Consider the following 14,377-nt stretch of genomic DNA (forward strand, 5'->3'; position numbering starts at 1 on the left):
TTAGTTGCAGAGGTTTGATAGAACTGGCTGGAAGTCTTGTCACGAGAGCATTGCAATAGTCCAGCCTGGACAGAAAAAGAGCTTGAACAAGGAGTTGTGAAGCATGTTCCGAAAGAAAGGGCCTGATCTTCTTGATGTTGGACAAAGCAAATCTGCAGGACTGGGCAGTTTTAGCAATGCGGTCTGAGAAATTCAGCTGATCATCAATCATAACTCCAAGGTTTCTGGCTGGTTTTCTGGTTTTTTGTCCTTTGCCAATCACACCGATGAATCAGGGGAAGGTTAAAGTTTTAGTTCACCCAAAACGAAAATTTCCTAATCATTTACTCACTCCAATGCCATCCAAGATATCAATGTCTTTCTTTCTTCAGTGGAAAAGAAATTAAGTTTTTTGAGGAAAACATTTCAGGATTTTTTCTTCATATAATGGACTTTAATGGTAACTAACTCAGTTGGTTGCTATTGTTTCCTCAAAAAAATTAATTTCTTTTCCACTGAAGAAAGAAAGACATGGATATCTTGGATGGCATTGGGGTGAGTAAATTATTAGGGAATTTTCATTTTGAGGTGAACTAATCCTTTAAGTTTAAAATAAAAATGTTTAAATGTAATATATTTTTCTCCTGGTCCTTATATTAAATAGGTCATAAAAATATCAATAATTATCGATATCGACCGATATGAAACACTTATATCGTGATACAGTTTCCAGCCATATCGCCCAGCCCTATGATGAAGTGATGGGTTTGCTGGAACCACAAGCAGTTCTGTCTTGGCAAGGTTGAGCTAAAGGTGATGGTCCTTTATCCAGCAAGAAATGTCTGTTAGACAAGCTGAGATGCGAGCAGCTATCATCGGATCATCAGGATGGAATGAGAGGTAGAGTTGAGTGTCATCAGCATAGCAGTAATATGAAAAGCCATGTTTTCTAAATGACAGAACCTAGTGATGCATGTAGACAGAGAAGAGAAGTGGTCCAAGAACTGAGCCCTGAGGCACCCCCAGTAGCTAGATGTTGCGACTTGGACACCTCACCTCTCCAAGATATTTTGAAGGACCTATTTGATAGGTAAGACTCAAACCACTGGAGTGCAGTTCCTGAGAGGCCCTTTGCCAATAGGGCTGACAGGAGGATCTGGTGGTTATCCGTGTCAAAAGCAGAGGACAATTAAAGCAAGATAAGTATTGAAGATTTGGAATCCGCTCTTGCCAGGGTTAGGACTTCAACAAATGAGAGCAAGGCAGTCTCGGTTGAATGTCCACTTCTGAAACCAGACTGGTTGCTGTCAAGGAGATTGTTATGTGTGAGAAAGGCTTGGTTAAACACAGCTCGCTCAAGTGTTTTTGCACTGAATGGAAAAAGGGATACCGGTCTGTAGTTTTCTAAAAGTGCTGGGTTAAGAGTTGGTTTTCTTAACCTGTTAACCCTCATCTGGACGCTGATGGACTGAACTGTCTTTGTTTGCATACGTCAATGTTTACGAATAGATTAAATGAAAGGGGACCAAAATTAATCTTGACAAACTATGTATCATTATAAAGGTCTTATTATAAAGGTTTTTTAATGGAAAGCTTATAAAGAATGTATTTGCTAAATTTGTGTAAGCAGTACACATCAAAACATGAAGAATCAAAACGCAGTACGTACCAGATTCATCGTAATAGCGAGTCATAAACACATCCACAGCTGTAAATCCCAGTTTTGTTAGAAAGGTAAGGCTCCACTGAACAACGTTCCAAAAGAGCATGTTTAGCCCAACAAAGCAATAATGTTGTAATATGGATAGTAATTCCTTTGTTTACGTTTCAGTTCTTCAGGGACAGTATTGTTTGTGTCTGTTATGCAATAACTCACGCTCAGAAAACTGTCTTGGTAGTAAAAAAAAAAACAGCATGGTTTTGTAGCATACAGTGTCATAAACAGAACGAGACAATCCACCAAAAAAAAAGTGAAAGATAGGTCGAATATTGTTTATTTGAATTCTGGCACTCTCGAGATGGCTCGTGACGCACCTGTCATCTGATGGGGGCGTAACTTAACGATCTGCTTTTTGCACAAATAATTTTTTTTTTCTTCTTCAACATTTTTCATATATGTGTGTGTGTTCTGTGGGCAGTGTGGCTGTATCTGCATGATTACCATCAGTCTGAGTGCAAATCAGCATGTTATTGCTGTGTAATCACAGCTATCAATGTGAACGCCGTCTATATGAATAGAGTGTGATTATTGACTTTATGGCGCATCTGTATGATTACCATCTCTATAACTGGCCATCAGCACGTCAGCACGTGATAATTAACTATATGAGCATAAATCAGTGTAAATGCTGTATTTCTAGCAATCTCAGGATGTACTGTTATTGGCATACATAGTTAATTCTTTTTTATTTTTATTACTCAAATTATTCTTATTGTATTTTTCTAGTACTCAAAGAAATCACGTATATGATGTCTAAGATTCTGTCTATTGTTTTATAATTGAAAAACTATGCATTGGTATGTTTATTGACTAAAATAGTTTATAGAACCCTTCAATACATTTGGTAAATATTTTTCCTCAAGTCGGGATGGGTGGGCTGGAGGAGGACTAGAAAATGGTTGCAGGAATCTCATTTTCCATGGTATCTTCTTTAGATTCGAAATAGAAACTCATGAGACATGTGACTTTCAACCTATTACTTTTCTAGATTGCTTCAGGACTGATTTCATGTATTTTTATATGAAATAAAAAAAAAATTAAGTGTGGTACAATTTTTCAAGGCACTTCAGTGTCAATAACTTAATCTTTTTGAGCATTATCAGCTCTGGATGATGGGAAGTAAAGCCTAAAGGGTCATCTTTCAAAAGACACCAAAATTGTGTATGTAGCACACTGAAGTAAGGAACGGTTGCAATTTTAATGTAGGTAGGGCATTTTCAGCTGTGAGTCCCATAATGGGGAGTGCTGGCTAACAGGTTAAGTAGTGGGGTTATCCGAACCTGTTTAAATGCTGAGGGAAAACCCAATGATCTGACCTCCAAAACACTTAAAACACCCACCAGATCACTGCGGGATCAGAGGTCATCGCACACATCTGAACGTTCCTGTCATCACAATCACTCATCCATTAACAGCTATTACACTTCTCCTGCAACTCCGATTTTATTTTACAATTATGTTATTTTTAATTATACAATAAATATTTCAAATTATATATATTAGGTATATATAATAAATACATTTTGACACAGTGACTACATTTACACTGATTATCAGACTATATAGACAAATCCAACAGTGAAACACAGACAGACTGGAGTAGAGCTTTCAACTGAATGACCCATCATCTGACCCCTCACCAACGGTCAACATGACGACTGAAAGCGTCCACAAAGCACAACCTCTGACAGACAGACCCTAAACCTAACCCTAACGGATGGATGGATGAATGTGTCTTACCTCCACCTCACAGGAGAACTGGCTGCCGTCCAGCAGGGTCACGTGACACACCACCATCTTCATCTTCTTGTTGACTTTGAGCGTTGACAGCACACTCGCCTCTTGCTGGATCACTTGCTCTTCCTCTTTCTTCCCCTCTTTCTTCTCCTCCTCTTTCTTCCCCTCCTCTTTCTTCTCCTCCTCTTTCTTCCCCTCCTCTTTCTTCTCCTCCTCTTTCTTCCCCTCCTCTTTCTTCTCCTCCTCTTTCTTCTCCTCCTCTTTCTCCTCCACCTCTGATTCGTCCTCTTTCTCTTCTCTCACAGGCTGCAGACACACATACACATTAGGTTAACACACACACATGGGCGCTCTCGTGTTTTCCAGTGGAGCGGATGGCTGCTGGATGATGTCACTGGGCGGATGCTGAAGGAATGGACAAATGACTGATGGGCTTTGGCTGAAGCGTGTGGCGTAAGGAAGCGTTTATTCTGACGCCGTCATGTGACGAAGCGCGAGCGGGTCTCGAGTCCTCCATAGTGTTCAGCATCTGATCTGGATTACAGTCCCATCACATGCAGGTTTTTCTGAGTTGATGATGCCTGAACGATCTGCAGTAAACACCAGAAGCTGCTGCAGGAAGTGAGCAAGATATGCAGACGAGCTCCAAAAACACTGCTTGATTATAATGCAACAACATTTCTGAAAAATAAAACATCTAAAAAGGAATGCAATTGTTTCAAAAAATCCAATCACAGTCAATGTCAAGCATAACTATCTTTTTCTCTTTTAATAAAATATTGATAAAAAGTTACAAATCTTTGGTTTAAAAATTATCTTAATTTTTCTTTTTTTTATATATGATTTCATTTTGATATTTAAATTGTATTTGTTATGAAAGATTAAAATTAATGAACATGACTATGAAAAAACTATGGAAATAAACACTGCGCTCCATCCAGCAGTGTGAAATGAATTCATTTGAGTCAGTCCAAGATTTAGTCAAATGTCTCCTGAGTTCGAGCAAATCGCTCACATGCTGCTGTTCAAGAGACTGGGGTCGGCAAGATTTGTAATGTTTCTGAAAGAAGACTCTTCTGCTCACAAGGTTGCATTGGGTTGCAAGGCAGCATCATTCTAATACGCTGATTTGCTGCTCAAGAAACATTTCTGATTATTATCAATGATGAATACAGTTGTGCTGCACAATATTTTTGTGGAAACATGATACATTTTGCGATACTTTTTTTTCAGGATTCTTTGACAAACAGAAAGGTCAAAAGAAAAGCATTTATTTGAAAAAAAAAGAAATCTTTTGACATCACAAACGTCTTTACTGTCACTTTTAATGCATCCTTAATGAACAAAAACAAATACATTAATTTCTTTCAAAAAGGTCTTACTGACTCCTGGTAGTGTATATATACAGACATACTCGTCCATGTTTGTCTCACCTGTGTGTCAGCACTGCCAATAGACTTCTCCTCCTCTCTCTCCTTCTCCTCTGGCTGCAGCTCCTCTGCCCTGCTCTCCTCTCTCACCTCCTTCACCTCCTCTGTCTGCTCTGTGCTGGTGGTCACTGCGCCTCCTCCGTCCACCTCCTCTTTCGGCTGGTTCGTCTCCTCCTGCTCCTCCTTCACGACCTCCACGCTCTCCTGCTTGGGTGGCGCTGAGCTCTCGTCGGGCTTGTCCTGGCTCTGTGATTTCTGTCGTTTAAGCCATGGAGGCAGGAAGCGGGAGATGCCCTTCTCTTTCTTCTGGCCGCCGGCAGCAGGAGGACTGCTGGGCTCCGGAGACGGAGATGCTTCCTGATCGCTCTTGGCCTCGGCGCTCTGGCTCTCCTCCTGTTCAGGAGAAAACACGCACAATCCTGGACTTTAATCGCTTCTCATTTTGATGAACTGAGATCGAGTCTTAAATCCCAAGAATCCATCTATGCTGTTCTCTGATGTGTGAACAAAGCTTTATGTCTAGTGCATATCCCACCCAATTCACAACAGGCCTTGTGCTTTGTTACCTCTGATATTAAGACGTCTCAGCTTTTAAATTCTGTCAGTTTTGTTATGCAATACAAATTATAAATGTGGTTTTGTTGTTCTTTAATGTGGGGTGAGAGATTGCTGTAGCCTCAAATAACCCTATCATCTGTTTCTGTTCACTACAGCATCAAATAAACATGAATGAACATCAGAAGAAACTTACTGAAATCAATCACATCTCATGTAATCAATCAATCAGAGTTTCAACCACAGTAAGATGTTAATAAAAAACAGCATGCAAAACATCCATAAAGTGATTGGTAACTGATTGGTAACTTGTTTTTATTCTGTTGTTTTAATTAGAAATTTTAAAGAGCTTATAATTTTTAATTTTTTTAATTTGACATGAGAAGTTAGAAAAATGCCATTCTAAAAGTAAAAAATTGTGGGTCACAGAGTGGGACAAGGTGGGTCACACAAAGTCACTTGGCTGCAGTTAAATTTGTGTTTCAATGACACACACACTCACTCAATCTAGGACTGCACGATATAGTCTACCAAAATTAATTACGAATTACAATATTCTTAGTGTGATTTGTGTATCCCAATTAAGTCTGCGATTTAAAACATGTGTTGTGTGCTTGGAACACAGGTGTGAATGAGTTGTAATAACAGAGCGACTTCATTATTAAAGGGCTTGATCGGTCCGCATTATTAATGAGAAGAAACTCGCTCATCTCACTGCGCTGTATTCTGCATGAGATTGCATACACCGGAAAATTCAAATGTTATGAAAACTGTTTCAGGTAGGCTATGTTCATTCATTCATTTCTATCGTCTGTTTGAACTCGCTGAATGCTTTCGTTCCTTTCATATGCATTTAGCAACTCACCAATAAGGAAAGGCACTTCACATGTAAACACAGGGTTAATTGAAACTAGGGATTTTATCATGGTATTGGGTATTAGGTATTGTAATGGTATTTAGTTTTAGTTTAGAGGTAGTGGTAATGTTTAAGTGTTTAAGTTTATTTTTTTTTTTTATAATAATATAAATATATTAATATTTAATAATTATTATTTATTGTAGTAGTGCCTGTTAATAAACATGAACATATGTATATACAAAAGAACTATAAAGACCAATAGGTATCACTTTATAATAAGACCTCATTAATGAACCTTAGTTAATGCATTAACATTCACAGTGAGCAATAGCAACATTTGCTACAGAAGTTACTAATCTTTGTTAAAATATACAAGTCTTAGTTCATGTTAGCTCATTAAATAACACAGTTGCAACATTTGATTTGAACAATGTGTTATTAAATATTGGAAAACCTAAGATTAATGAATGTCCAGAAGAATTTTTCTTTGGCAGTTTATGTTAACTAATGAATTAACTAATGTTAAGTGTGAATGAACAATAAAGAATAGTTCTGCTTCGCTTCTTATGCGAAGAGTTTAACAACACTCGCAGCAGACTACCATTTCATAATTTAACGTCTGTAAACAAATAAATTAAAACTTAAATATTAGTAGTAAAATTTTTCAGTTTTACTTTAAAATAAAATGGTTATTTTTTCTAAAATTCTTAATTTCTGCCATATTAAACTTAAGATTAATCTTAGGGATGCATGATATCGGATTTTTGGCAACATTTTTCGACCCATTTTGGCCGATACCGATATATTTCCTTTTGTTTGTAAACCACACCAAGTCTCTGCTGTGCAGAGATTATAATCAAAATATTTTTAATTTTGGTTAGTTTTTAGCAAGAACTTATTTATTAGAACTAAATAAACAATAATGAAGGTTTTTTGACAGTACATTGAAGCTCTGAAAATAACTAAACTATAAATAAACTATATCAATCGCTGCATTTTTTCTTTCCCAGATTTAACATTTATAGATGGTCTATTTGGACTGATTTGTTTAAAAAAAAAAAACATATTACACATTGATAATAAGTGTCTTTTTTTTATGTAAGCTATCACTTCTGACATTTAAATCAAAACATACTCATTATTTTATGACATCGATTACTGCTTTATTTAATCAGAAACACAGTCTAAATGTTATTTGTGTAGGCAAATATTTTACTTTTAATTTAATTAGAAGCAGACCAACAGCGCCCCCTACAGATTGAAACTCCTTACAGAACGGGCGTTAGGACCTGGGGGAGGCTGCCGCTATCAGTCCGATATCAGTCTGATAATATTGTGCATCCCTAATTAATCTTAAAGTGATGTCAATAGTTTTTTATCTTAAATATTTTGGTGGGTCGTGGAATGGAAAAGTTTGGGATTAGAGAGCATGCATTGACATCAGCTCTACCTGTGGTTGGTCGGCGCTGGCCGAGGCGGCGCTGTCAGCGGGTTCGTCGGGCTGGTCTGTCTGCTGCTGGACTTCAGGAACCTTCTCCGGTTCCTTCTTCACGTCTGTGTCTGATCCCACCTCTGTCGTCATCACGCCCGGCACACTAACAGACACACACACAACACGCCAGTCTTTAAAGAGCAAGTTCATCATCTCAGATACAATCTGCGGAGACTCAGAACACCTTCCACACACTGAACTAAACTACAAAACACAAGAAAAGTTTTACAGCAGTTGCTTTTCAGTTACTACTAATAAAAAGCCAAGAGGTACAATACTTGTTCATATAGTACTTTGTTTCATTTACTTTGTAGAAGAGTATTGATTTATTAAATACAACCGTGATTATAAACTAACGATGAATGCTGTAGAATCTCCATGTTGCAAACAATCGTTGATTTCCAGATCCCTGATGTGTGACTGTTATGATTGTTAGAATGTATATCTGATCTGTTGGATATGACAGCAAATGTGTGGCTGTATGCAGGGCCCTATGATTTCCACAATACAGAAAACACGAATGGAATCCAGCCCAGAATCCAGAATGGAATTTACAATACAGCATGGAATGTCATGGAGTTTGGTTTGATGTGGACTAGCGTCTGTGAATATTAAAGCTCAAAACCACTGCTATTGAGTATGAAGTCCAGCTGTCCTGTGTGTGTGTGTCTGTGTGAATGAGGGCTGCAGCTTCATATACTGCGACTTAAAGATATGATGACACAAATATTATATTTTACAGTAGAATATACTTCTCAAAGTATTAGTATTATTATTTATTATTAATAATAAAAGGAATAATAAAAGGAATACACTTTTTTCACATCTTTTTCACATCTGTTTTAATGTAAACAGTAAATCTGTTGTGCAGCTTATTGTTTGAAATAAAGAACTCTATCATCGTAAAAGTGTTGTTTATCTGCTACAGTTTTATGAAATCAATGGATGAGATACATTTGACTACTTAAGTACACCATTACACCATTTTCATAATGCTGAAACGAGTCTTTGAATACCCTGAGTAACTCAAATACAAAAAAATCATTGAGCCAAATTATTTGCCTCGAGGTTTCATTTAGTCCATTTACTGTAAGTATACACAGAATACTGTGTTTCCTCAAGGACCATTATTACTGATGCACAACCCCATAAACACTGGAGCATAGACTGTAAAAATAAAAAGGGCTGGACATATTTGAGACTGTAAATCAATATGGTGGCTAGTTATGATGTCCATACATAAGCTATGTTTTGTGAAAGATTAAGTGCCATTCATGCTGATTATCTCATTCTCTCTCTGTGACACACACACACACACACACACACTCCCATACAGTTATGCATAAAAATACCACAGAAAGTCAGTCAAAATCACACAAAGAGTGCCAGTGTTCACCTCTAAAAATAAAAAAATCAGCATGATTACAAATGTGTTACTGACTGTATGCAACTGTTCAATAAACAAAGTTAATATTAAGAGACTTACGTTTTAGACACTATATAGCCTGTTTTTGCTCTAGGCCTATTGCACCAAAAAAATAATTCCTGTTTTGTGTCTCTGAGCAGCATGACAGTGTTTAGTTCCTGAATGAATGATCCATTTAAATGATTTGGTTCAATCGCAATGACTCACTTATTAACAGTGACTTGCTGCCACCTACTGGTGGTTTTAATTTCACATTTAAAGGAGACATATTATGTCCCTTTTTATAATATACAAGACAAGTCTCAGGTGTCCCCAGAATGTGTCTGTGAAGTTTCAGCTCAAAATACCCCACAGATTAGGGCTGCACGATTATGACAATCATCATAATTGTCGATTATTCCCTTGAAATTGTAATTGCAATTATTAATTACAATTATCACAATTTAGATTGAATGATGTTTATACCATCGTTTGATGCAACTGCATGCCGTATTTTTATATGAAAATAAACAAGATAAAAACACTAACTGAAAAACTTTTAGTACTTTTCTATAGTATTAAGCCTCAAAATGTCAACTATACATCAGATTGGTTTCTTCTTTAAATTATACAAAAGTAACAATATGAATGGTATTATAATGTTACACTAAAACTAAAATTAAAACAAATGGAAAAACCCTTAAAATAAGATAATGTAGAAATATTAAGATCTTAAGATAGCATAATTGGATATGTGGAGATTGAATTGTTGATTTGAGCTTTTAAATAATTGTAATTGTGATTAGAAATTTGATTAATTGTGCAGCCCTACCACAGATCATTTATAATATCATTTTGAAAATGCCTATTTTGAGAGGAAGCAGATACACGCTGTTTTTCGTGCCTGTCTCTTTAAATGCAAATGAGCTGCTGCTCTCCGTCTCCTTTTCCAGAATAGAGCTGCGTCATTACAGCTCAGACCTGCTAAAAACATCTGTTTTGGTTCTGATTATCATGTTTATCTTGCTGAAATCATGCGTTTTAAACAATATTAGTTTAAACTTCTGATATACGGTTTTCTGAGAGCACACATCCGAAGCACACGGACAGAAAGCGGCTGTCACAGCATGTGAGTACTGAACTAAGTTCTCTTTCACACAAGTTTACGGTGAAAACACACGAGTTACAAAACAGTCAGTTATGTCTGTGAAGGTAAACTGCTGGAAAATAAATTGCATGTCTCCTCTGAGGCTGGGACTCTAAACAGTGTTCTGTGCTCGTCTGTGCAGCCAAAGACAGAACAGTTAGCATGTTCTGCTCAAACTTTCACCATGACATTAGAACTGGTACACAGTTGTCGCTTGTGAAATCAAAATGACGGTGCCGTGGTAATAAACTTACAGGTCAAGGGGCCGTAATATTATAATGAGATCCCTTTGCCACATCACCAAGGAACATTCAGACACTTCAGAAAAAGGCTTACTAAAACAAAGTTACTGGGTTAATCCTTTTCACATTTCCTTGCGCAGCGCTGACCTCATACGTCATGCTCCCGGAGCTGCTTCGGTGTACAGCAGTGAGCGCTAGCTACATTAACCCTCTGGAGTCGATTAACGCGTATACGCGTTTTGGGGTATTTTCTCCTGATAACCCCGAAAAGAACTTAAATTACACTTTCAGTTTTGATCGTACAGATAAGTGCAATACATCAATCGAATCTGTAAAGGGGTCTATTTTTTTTTGTATACAGACATAATAACAACAAAACTTTGTGCACTTATAAATAAAGATAACAAACAAGGAGTGCTGTCTGCAGCCTTTGTCTGCGCTGATCTTCAGATACAAATGCGTCATTAAAATGAACTGTAACTCAGTGAATACTCAACGAAGAGACATGAGAGAGATATCTATAGAAAGCCTGACATGTCTACTTTTAAACTAAACAAGTGCTGCTGAAAACAAATATTCTGTGATAAAGTAATCCATATGAAAACAACGCGATGTCCGTTTTTCACGTCTCCCTTCATTATCTTATAATGCGACCACAGCCCCCCGCGCCGAGCGCGCGCTTTTGAGATTCAAATGTTTCACTGAAGCGCGCGGCTTTTGAATACGCCCACACACCAGAAGACAACGCAGCGAGACTGTTCTTCAAGTTTTTATTATTTTACTGTTTGCTTCGCGATGAGAGGAATAAGACAGAATTCACCCCAAAAAAGATGTGAGGAATGTGGTTGAGGATTTGAGAGATTTGGATTTCCTCAGAAAAAAAGAATGAAGCACTTTATCTCAGCAGAGATCATAAACATGAGTAAGTCTCTTTTTATTTATATTATATACTTGTACTAGTTTTCACATAACGTGTAAACATTTACTAGTTAGACTTTTTCCAAAGACTTTTTCCCAAACTATAATTCCTGACTAAATGTATAATCAAGTGAAATATTATGAAGTTTCAATAACAATATACACTACTATACCATTCAAAAGCTTGTTGTAAATAATATAAATGTAACAATAAATGTAACTGTAACAAATGTAACAATCATTGCTGTTCTTTTCAATTTATTTCCCCCCTAAAAAACCTAAAAAAAAAATATTCTCAGCTCTTTTCAACATTAATAATAATAATAATAATAATAATAATAATAATAATAATAAAAATGATAATAATAACAATAAATGTTTTTTTTGTAGAAATAAGATTGTTAAAATGATTTCTGAAGGATTGTGTGACTGGAGGAACTGATGCAAAAAATTCAGTTTGAAAGTCAGCTTTGATTTTTACTAATAAACTGTTTAACTGCACTCACAAGTGAATATTAAATTATGTGTTGTGGGATAATTAAATATATTCTAAATAAACTACAAACATAAAATTATATACATTTATTTTGTCCTCACATTCTTTCTTGTAACTCATCCCTCTCAGTGACACAGCTGACTGAATGGCTCATTATGCAGCTCATTGATGCAGGCCTTTGTCTTCTCAGTGTGAATTCATGATAGTTGACGCCTACTCGAATATGACTTTTACCAACAAAAAGTGTCTTAGAAAATTTAAATCAATATATTGTTTTCTGTAAGTGAGTAAACAAGATGATTTTCACATCATTTTAGAAAAAAAAAAATTCTAGGCTACAAGCTCCAGTTCTCAAATTCCTGGGACCACCAATTTCTGTATGTGTTTTATTGCCTTATTCAAGTGATTTAAAATTTTTTAGTTTTTCACTAACCACGCATAACATTTTTTTTTCTCAAAAACACAATCATGTACATGCATGCTGCTCACATATTATTATAGGCCTAGTTTGTGCTGATTACAGTGAGATTAGACTTTAGCCATTTAGGATATTTATAAGAAACTGAAAAAAGCACAAATGTCAGGGCATGACAAAACTTCTCCAGGCCCCAAAAATACCCTTAGACTCCAGAGGGTTAAAGTGATTATTACGTTTTGGATATTTTTCTTACAAAAAACACATCGAGTCGCTACAGGGGGCCTTTGTTCACCCCCCGGAGCTGTGTGAGACACTTTTTTTTTTTCTTTTTTTATGAAAGGGCGCTTTTTATTTCACTTCTTTTGGACTGAAGCAATGCAACACCGGGTGACTGCAATGATAGCGCTTGAAAGATCAAAGACAATTTTTAATGTAACTCTGACTGGATTCGTCTGAAAGAAGAACGACAGATACACCTAGGATGCCTCGGGGGTGAGTAAAACACAGCCTAATTTTCATTTTTGGGTGAACTAACCCTTTAATAAAATAAAAATTACAAATACAAAAATGCAATTTAAATTACCCTGCTTCTAAATAAAGTGTGTGCGTGTGTGTGTGTGTGTGTGTGTGTGTGTGTGTGTGTGTGTGTGTGTGTGTAAACTCCAATGTCATGAAAAAAAATCATATCTATCATCATCTGGGGGAGTCTGAGACTTTGAGAGACAGAGAATCAGTGAAGAATGAAAAGCATCAAAACACTCTTTCATGTTGAATAGTCAGCCATCAAACCCCACCATGAGCAAACACACAGTACTGTGTGTGTGTGTGTGTGTGTGTGTGTGTGTGTGTTGTGTGTGTGTGTGTGTGTGTGTGTGTGTGTGTGTTTGTGTGTGTGTGTGTGTGTGTGTGTGTGTGTGTGTGTCTGCGCTCTACTGACACACAACACAAGCTGAACAAACACACAACACAGTGCTCATGAGATGACCCACGATGCACTGCAGGAACATCAGCAGCTGCTGACAGACCAATCAGCTGCCAGCTCGATGACATCAGCAACACTGAGACCAGTCCGTAACTCAGGATCAACACCATAACTGATGTCACACAGATGAAAACACAGTCCTCCTAGATCACATAGCATTGTTTTATGAAGTTTCGGCATGTTGTTAAACTTGCTGTATTTCAGTCCTTCACAGCCTCATTTTCATTCCCGCCAAAATGAAACACGGCACTCTCCTGATTCTGAATAAGATCCACTGCACATGTGTTCAAATCAATCTCATACACACACACACACGCCCCAGGTTCATCAGGACACTCATGAACGCAACATTCCCTCAAGATGGGCTGAAAGAGAAGAGCCGAAGGAATTGTGGGAGTTTCTGAGAGCACACAGCTGGTACAACACACAGCTGACCCTCGGCCAGGGGAAAACCACTGACCCAAGCACAGCACAACACTACAGCAAACACACTGAGAGAGAGAAGACATGCCTGACATCATCATCATCATCCTCAAACACATGCATGTGACATGAGTGTGTGTGTGTGTGAGTGTGTAGGAGCAGCCACTGGGTCAAAGTATACATGCACACTAGGGGTGGGCGCTATACCTGTATAAAAGACAGTTTTTAATGTAACTCCGACTGGATTAGTCCGAAAGAACGAAGATGGTATTATGTTGTTCCACGATATGGATTTTGTGATACCCTGGATCCTGTTACATATTCATGAATTCAGATTTTGCATTTATTTTGTTTTGTTTAATTTAGTAGGCTTTGCAAATTTTAACACAAATGATGATAAAGAGCTGAGGCTGAATGTTTTTGTCCTCTGTGTGCAACGCCGTACCACACAGGCATTAGTAATCAAACACAGAGCATCATAACAGACCACATTAATAGAGCACAAATCACCTGCTCCAGTGGTTCCCAAACTGAGGGATAACGTACAGATAACGTATTTTGCAAAAGAAAGCTT

The 14,377-nt window shown here is 37.3% G+C and overlaps 1 protein-coding gene across 1 annotated transcript in view; it reads right to left on the reverse strand.

The window, feature by feature from the left end:
* The window catches only part of LOC109054520 (band 4.1-like protein 2), a 101,496-nt gene that overhangs the window by 58,073 nt on the left and 29,046 nt on the right, over positions 1–14,377 (reverse strand). Inside the window, 4 exon segments of the mRNA XM_042746172.1 lie at positions 3,440–3,649; positions 3,695–3,742; positions 4,870–5,259; positions 7,731–7,875. Coding sequence (XP_042602106.1) covers positions 3,440–3,649; positions 3,695–3,742; positions 4,870–5,259; positions 7,731–7,862 — 780 coding nt within the window. The 5' untranslated portion in view covers positions 7,863–7,875.

The sequence above is a fragment of the Cyprinus carpio genome, chromosome B20 (assembly GCF_018340385.1).
Source record: "Cyprinus carpio isolate SPL01 chromosome B20, ASM1834038v1, whole genome shotgun sequence".
Taxonomy (NCBI): Eukaryota; Metazoa; Chordata; class Actinopteri; order Cypriniformes; family Cyprinidae; genus Cyprinus; species Cyprinus carpio.